The following is an 8,296-nucleotide window of genomic DNA, read 5'->3' as shown; positions in this document are numbered from 1 at the left end:
CTGTGATAGTCGAGATACTTCAGATCATAGCCACAAAAATATTTTTTGTTTATAGTGAATGGTTACACCTGAGCTTGAACTGACACAGATTCAAGGCAGAAGTTCCTAAGTCTGCAAATCAAAATTTCTGTTCTTTAAATAGAACAAATATAACTTTGAAAGTGTATGAGAACCAGTAAGGGGGTTATGTAATGCTGTTTCTTTTTGCCATGGGTTTTATCCAAATTAAAGCTTAAATTTAACCTCTGAGCTTTAGTTTCTAACATGTAATAACATAATTTATTGAATGCATGAGAGGGGAAGTGTAATCGTTGCTTTTGAGGTTGAGATATGTTCACTTGAATAATCTTCAGAATTTATTGGAACAATTTTTTATCCTGGTATGATGCATGTTTCTGTCTTTCATCCATTGTGATATATGACTGTGTTCTAACATATATCTTTTTTTTCTTTAGTGTTTTTATATTGCTTTCCTGCAATTTCTCTTCTTGGTCTTTTCCCTCAAATCAACACATTTTGTATATATCTTTTGGAACAAGTAGACATGTTGCTTTTTGGTGGTTCTGGTAAGTACCCAGTTGCACCCTGAGCTATCCCGTTCTGGGTTTATAAATTTAGACTGGAGTATATTATTGCATGTTTTAAAGTACAGTGCATGTTAAAGCTCAAACAGCTAATGGTAGTCATGTAACATACTAATAAGAGCCCCTTGATTTGATTTCTTTCTTTATTTTGAAAATTCATATGGAAGTTTTGCTATAGGCTGCAGAATGTTTTTGATATTGAAGAGCTCTTTCCTGGTATGTCTGATCTGAATCTTTACTATGCTGACAAAAAAAACTCCCCAACTTATCTTTTTTTCCCTTTTTTGTTAAAACTCCATTTAAAAAATAATAAAAAAATGCATTGTTCCATAGTGAGGCATGTTCACAAGATATTGGATGTGTGATTTTTTTGTCTGGTGTTATTTCACTCAGAGATTAAACAAGGCCCATGAGAGATGATGCATAGGGGTTTTTTGTTAGTAGTAGTAGTTTTTGGTTTTCCTTATAACTTAAATAACAGAGAAGGTTGGGGTGCATCTACACTGTCATCTTGGCTTGGATGAGAAACAGACTTCCTCCTTGTTCTCCCTTGACACGTGTTTTGCACCATGGAATGGTGTTAGAATATGCAAACCAGATTGCACTTGGATGAAGCTCAAAAGAAAGCACTGTAAGGGTGCACCTACTACACTCCTAATGAGCATAGTCTGTGGGGCCTGACTAGAAGCATTCTGCAGTAAGGCAGCTCAAGCATGTTTATCATAGATATGACATTCTCAGCATTATTAATCCCACAGACCCTTGCTTACTGCATCATTCTGCTTGCTACTGTAGATGTAGCCTTTGGCGAGTGGTTAAAACTAGTACAGATGATATGGGTGTTCTTTGCTTTTTGTCTCAAATACCATAGCTTACCTGGAGGAAGTACCATGTTGGATAAAGTCCTCATCCTGTCAGTAATGATGATTCCAGTGTATGTTGAACCCTAACTAGAGAATGGTTTTGCAGCTCTTTTGTCTCTATTGTTGACATTGCTGAACTCTTAATTCTCTCTGACAGCTTTTCCTACTCTGTTTTTGGAAGCTCTCAAAGGAGGTTATAGCAAGAGATCAGCTGGCATCCTTCTCTTTCCCTTTAAGTTTGTTCATGTAGCTTAATATGGTGCAAATCATGGTTCACCAAGCGAGTTAGGGTGCTTTTAGATATCAGAGCCTGTGTCACAGGAGAGCAAAGGGAAAACCCCACATAGAATTTGACTACAAAATTGCCAGTTTGTAGATCACTTCATTCCTCCTTGGTAGCAATATGAAGACATTTACTTGGTATTTTAACAAAACAATGTTCAGTACAAAAAGCGATAGTGTGGGACCTGAGGTCAATGGCAAACACATAGGGTACAGTGGCACCTGGCTTTCAGTCTTTGCTGTAAACACTTTAGTCAGCTTATTTAGTCAGGGTATTAGTTATTCTCTCAGCAAACAGCTTTATGATACCTGATTGTAATCTCTGTACCTCTTGTGATGCGAGAGCTGTTTCATTTTTTTATTTTGATTGCACTTTCTTACTTAGGAAGAAATTAACTCACATGTAATGTCTATATTTCAGCTGCTGCTGGGTTTGTATCTGCACTATACAGCATTTCCAGAAGCTTTGTGGTTCTGATTGTTCTATATGCTTTCTGCTTCAGTGCAGTAAAGGTAAGCCAGAAAAACACTGTAAAAATTCAAAACTTCAAGCTTAAAATTCATATAATGCAGGGAGACCAGCATTGTTTGGTGCTACATTGTCGTTGTTTATCAAAATAGGCTTTACAAGCCATGCTTCAAGTTCTGCCTATTGACTACACTGAAATAAATTGAAACTGTAGTAGCAATACTGGAGTGAATGCATCTAATACCTGTGGCTGTGTACCACTTACATAAATCAGCCTGAAACAATCCGTTCAATTTCCCCTACAAAGAGTAACAGCAGCCTTGGCTTAAAAAGCTGCAACTCCAAGTGACCAGTACAAGCCAGGCTGGATTTGTTCATTTTCATGAGACCCCACTTGGAGTACTGTGTGCAGTTCTTGTGTCCTCAACATAAAAAGGACATGGAGCTGTTGGAGCAAGTCCAGAGGAGGGCCACGAGGATGATCAGGGGACTGGAGCACCTCCCATATGAAGATAGGCTGAGAAAGTTGGGACTGTTCAGCCTGGAGAAGAGAAGGCTGCGTGGAGACCTCAGAACAGCATCCCAGTATCCTATAGGGATGCTGGGGAGGGACTTTTCATTAGGGACTGTAGTGACAGGAGAAGGGGTAACAGGTTTAGACTTAAACAGGGGAAGTTCAGTTAGGTATGAGGAGGAAGTTCTTTACTGTGTGAGTGGTGAGGTACTGGAACAGGTTGCCCAAAGAAGTTGTGAATGCTCCATCCCTGGTGATGTTTAAGGCCAGGATGGACAGAGCCTTGACTGACATGGTCTAGTGTCCTTTCCAACCCTGGTTGCTTTATAACAGTATACCTCAGAAATTAAATGTCCACTTTGGATGGACCAGTGGACCATCTGAACGAGTAATGTGTCTGCATCCACAGGGGAATGCCATTTAGAAACTTAATGCAAGCCAGATGACTGCCACTCTTTTCCTTAATATTCCACCAGTATCCACAACTGTTGGATTAGGGATGTTGGAGACTGTGTCTGCTTATTTCATTTGGTACCTGTGGACTTGTTATCTATGAATTTGCCAAGTACTTTCCTGAATGTGCTGGTCCTGTCTGTCTCCACAATTTTGTGCCAAGAAATTCCAGATATTCTGTGTGCTCTGTGTGAAGCAGTGCTGTTCGTCACTGATTTTTAAACTGATCTGATAATTTCACTAAGCCTTCCCTATGCCTAATATTGCAGCATTTGTGGAAGAACTGTTCTACATTCACCATATCCACTGCCTTCACAGTTTTGCAGGCATCAGTCATATCCCCTCCCCACCAGCTGTTTTCAATCTGAAGAGTCCCAGCCTTTCTAGTGTCTCCTTGTAAAACAGCTGCTGTCACAGGGGTAGCTAAGTTAGTTGCTGCACTCTGTGCCGCCTTTTACTTCATTGTAGCCTTCAGATGTAGAGACTAAGCTGTGTATGGTGCTCAGGATGGAGGTGTGCTTTGGGTCTATATGCTGGCAAAATTAATAGCAATAAAATTTTGGCTGCCTTCAAGTCTGCTGTAAAATTCTCAGTGCCCACAGTTAGAGCAGAATTTCATCTTAGACTAGGGATAGAATATATCCTTTAAGGGACAGTTTTTTGACAGTGTTTCATTACAGGCTAGATGCTATCAGTGCCCATGCAGGGCTGCGTCAGGATGTGCAGTCATTTACAAGCTGCTCTTGACATCTTGTGGGCATACTTGAGAGGTTGCTTTGTGGTGCTACGCATGCACAGCACACACAGAGATCCCAGTATGAGGTTCAACAACAGCCAAAGATGTACCATGTCAACACCCAGGCTGGAAATTTACATAGATGAGAGGAGTAATCAGATGTTTCTTTCAGGGAATTCTTTAAGGAATATAAGCATTTCTACAATGGTTTTGAATTATTTTCCACTTAAAATTTTGAATATGAACTTTAAATAAAAAATGGTCTATTATAATGCTTTAATGGTCTCTCACAGATGGTCAGAGCTGGCTGTGCATGTGTTCTTAACCACTCCCAGCAGTAAGGTAAAACGTGTTAAGCCACCATTTAATCTTGCCCTTGGGTGGCTTGAGTCCATATGCAGTAAATTATGGCAACTCAGTTAGTGGGCAGTGTTCCATTAAGACACTTTAAATGTCTTTGAACATGTTGTGTACTCCCAGGAATTCTGTTGTCAGGCTGACCCAGTAGTTCAGTTGTACTGGTTTCACCTGATCCAGGTGACTGCTCCTTATGCAGTTTCCTAAAGTAACTAATATTCCTGCTATGGGTTTTTTTTTTTGTTATATTAACGATTTGGAAAGTGGCAGCTGAGGTGCAGAAGGTGACTCTCTGTAAGGATGAATAGAGTGAGAAAAATCTATGATGGGGGAAGAAGCAATGAAGAAAACAGAAAGATCTTTATGGAAAGAAGGAATTGAATGAAACCTGAGTCCAACAGGCAAATATCTGAACTGACCATTTTATCTCCCGCTAAAGTTAGCAGAGGGCAATTAGTTGAGGGTAGGGAAGCTGTGTGATGGATACTTTAAGAAATAGTTTTGTAAAGAGTGTTAAAAAAAAGCGCCCATTAAAATACTGTTCGCTCTCCTTTCTCGGCATAATACTTAAAATTACAGCATGCAGGTGGCTTTGTAGATAAGCAATCTGCTTGTGGATTAGACTTCAAACTGCTTAGAAATATGCTTTTAATGCTACCCTGAAGTTGTAGAGTGCTGTGAAAGATTTACAAGATATCTGTTGTAAATTACCAATATTAAGTGCAGACTTTCTGTTCCCACAGAAATTACAGTTAATTTGAATTTTTATGGCACGGTTCTTGTGAAGGCACTTCTGAGGAGGTTAATTTAAAGCATGTAAAGATGATTCCACTTGCTCATAGTCTCAGTCTAGTAGGGTGCTTGAAATGTCATACATTTTTTTCTTCTTGAAGCTGTGTAATAAGCACTTCTGTTATCCCTCTGTGTTTTTCAGTCAGGTCCAGAGATGTTTTTCTTCATTTTGGACTGTTGTCTAAAACATTGAAAGAGAACAGTTCTTTGGTTGGCGAAGGAGGAGTAGGAATTTGCTTAAATGTAACAGAAAAATATGATCCTGAATAGTCACCCCTGTGAAAGGTGATATAATGCTCCTCTAAGAAACTAGAACTGTTTTGATATGTAGTAAGCAACAACATCTGATGGATGAAATGAAGGTTTGGTTTTTTGGTGCACTAGAAATTGCAGAGTTTAACTCAAAACTGACCAAATGCCATAGCCTATTTCACTGAGGTGTTTGCACAACAGTGATAATTACGTGGTTTTCTTTAAGATAGAAATGGCATCTCTTCCCCACTTGCCCTTTACAGTCATTCTTTTGTTTTTATTTTTCTCTTTTCACTTTTAGTCAGTTTGTCAAAACCAACAGAGCAAACTTTTCAATATTTATGGCGGTCAAAAAATTCATCACAATCAAAATGACTCAGGAGTGGGAAAGCTTTTCTGGCACAGGATTTTTCAGTTGCAAAGCTTATTTCTTGGCTGAAATGCAGCATCCTCAAATATAAACTCTGTTTATTGGCAGAATCTTGTAGCTCAGCAGGTGTAACTGGCAGAGTTCTATTTCCTGAAATAAATTGTGGAGTAGGATGGATCTTGAAGTGGCTGTGTGCTTTTTTCTGGTGAACAATTGCTCACATCAAATGCCTAGGCTGAAGTCCCATTCCAGTGGTATCAGGCTTGAGTTTTTCCTTCCACAAGTGGCTCTTCTGTTCTGATTATTATCTTGCAGGGTGAAATAGCCTAGCCTAGTTTTTCTGTGTACATTAATTATTTCAAAAGGAAAGATACTATTCCTGAAGAAGCTCATTAAAAGAATAATTAATTTACCACATAGTTTTATTTTTTATCAAAATAAATGCGCTGTTAATTTCATAATAGATCTGTGTTCTTACATGAGTTTTCCTTGTGGATTTTTTAAACAGAAACTACACAACGTACATACAATAGTTTGATTTAGTTGCAGTCAGATTTCAAAATGTTTTTAGTGTAGCAAATTCACATCAATTCTTTGCTCTACATCTCCTATTTTAGAAAAATTAAAAAGGAAGAATTGAGCAATTGTTTTGGGGTATGTTCACAAAACAGTGCAAGTACTAGAGTTAACCTTCAGCATGTGAATATAAACTCTGAGAACTGAGACAAATAGGCCTGTGCTGAAATCCCATGTCTTGTCCAGACTGATTTTTCTGGTGAATTATGTTGTAGAAAACCAACTGCGAGTCTCTGTGAAAAAGCAGCTGCAGTATAGACATAACGTTAGTTTAACTTAATAATTGTCATTGATTTTTGTTCAGATAAGCTGCCTGAGGAAAATTGTTCTACAGTATTCTCGATTGAAAGTTTATCCTATGATCTGCAGACAACATTTGGTGTGCCGAATGAATTCATCTGGCAGCGCTCTCTTTTTGAATGACCTTGCAACATCTTTGCCATCACCTGACCAGAACTGTTTCTGTCTTAAATAAAATGCACATATCATCTAAAAGAGGATGGACAGATCTCCAGTCTTGTGCTAACAGTGAACGTGCAGGTTGGATCATATGGCAGGCTGCTCACATGTCCCGTCACAGGACTTTATCAGAAGCATATAGTGTGTTTTGGGGAGCGGCTGCATACTGCTCACCTCATGGGCACAGGCTGTTACATGACCCAACATGTACTTTCCACACAACTAAAATAAAGGACAGCCTGTTACAACGCCAGGCGCAAACTCATTGCATGATGAGACCTGTGTTTGAGTTCTGTGTCTTAGACACTTGTTTGGAGATGACTGAGAGGCAAAGGGGTCCCACCTGCTGTGGTCAAGGGGTCTGTTCCCCTCCTCAGAGTGCTCCTCAGCAGCTGTACCCTTGCTTGATGTTTGTGTGGAGGAGCTGTGTATCTGTGGTTTGTCAGGATCTCCTCTGATGGTGCTACTGCTGCACTGATCAGTTTTCGTTTTGTTTAATTCTGTCAAACTGAGAAACCCCAAAATGGCTCACGGTAGGGAGTACAGAGTATTGCATCCAAAATGATAACTCCAGACAGGCCCAAATACAAATAGCTGGAATTCCAAGTCTCTGTCCACGTGTGTGAGGTCTTGAGGACTTACAGATGGACAGGACACTGTTCATCACAGTTGTCAGTAAAAGGAGTATATTGTGAGTGAAACAGATTTTCAAGTCACTGTCTGGCAGCTGGTGAACAGAAGCTGTTCCCTCTGGTGAAGTCACCTGTATATATTTTTGGTTTACAGTGCTGTTATCCCAGTTATGCAAAGGTGGTTTGGCTAAAGCTTTCAGGAGCTGCAAATAATCCCTTCATGCATCTTATCTCGTGACACATCCCTGCCATGACTGATGTCACACCAGCTGCTTATCTAGCCTTACATACAACAATACTGTGAACTTGATTTCAGACAAGAGAGAAATGTCTTCTGAAGTGCAAAGATTTGAGTTTCTCTTGCTGTCTTTGAGATTATTCTTTGTCTCCCACGCCTCTGTTGAAGTCTATCATCACTCCTTACTCCAATTCTTTCCCGGTCCTCTATGAACTTTAATTTACTTTTGTGTAATAAAACGTTCTAAATCTTAAACATGGTTTTATCACTTCTTTTGGTCATTCTGTGGATTCTTACATCTGTTAGCAGCAATTTTTCACCTTGCTTTTGAAGCTATTGGGTAACTGAGTTCAGTTTAAAATTATATGTGCTCACTTCAGCCTGGCTTTATTTCTGATCTCAGCTTCAATCCTGTAATCTTGAGCAGAAATTGCAAGCTGTAATAGCCACCTTAGCTTTGATATATGAAAGGGTTATATCTATTTCCTCATGGAGGTGTTTTTATTTTCTGTTATTACATCCATCAGATTGGAGACGCGGGAACTTCTGTGCCATCTTTTTCACTTGCCTAGAATTGCCTGATGTGCTGCCTTTTGTCTCCTGCACCATCTGCTTCATGGTCTGTGCCCCAGTATTAAACAGATTTTTAAAAAAAAGTCAGGTATGTCCCCCTACTTTTTCCTCAAATATTTAGTCTGGAATTTATCCGTCTTGGTATC

At 39.4% G+C, this 8,296-nt stretch overlaps 1 protein-coding gene across 1 annotated transcript in view; it reads left to right on the top strand.

Annotated features, from left to right (window-relative positions):
* Window positions 1-455: 455 nt before the first annotated feature.
* Window positions 456-8,296, top strand: part of LOC133225834 (pecanex-like protein 2) — a gene marked incomplete at its 5' end in the record, with an annotated part of 98,985 nt that continues 91,144 nt past the window's right edge. Inside the window, 2 exons of the mRNA XM_061378693.1 lie at window positions 456-566; window positions 2,151-2,242. Coding sequence (XP_061234677.1) covers window positions 456-566; window positions 2,151-2,242 — 203 coding nt within the window. The remainder of the gene's footprint in view (window positions 567-2,150; window positions 2,243-8,296) is intronic.

Source organism: Neopsephotus bourkii, unplaced genomic scaffold (genome assembly GCF_033783945.1).
Source record: "Neopsephotus bourkii isolate Nb327-2 ecotype Australia unplaced genomic scaffold, CSIRO-AGI_Nbou_v1 NB_1767, whole genome shotgun sequence".
NCBI lineage: Eukaryota > Metazoa > Chordata > Aves > Psittaciformes > Psittacidae > Neopsephotus > Neopsephotus bourkii.
The sequence above is the reverse complement of the archived record's forward strand: the minus strand, read 5'-3'. Positions and strand labels throughout refer to the sequence as shown.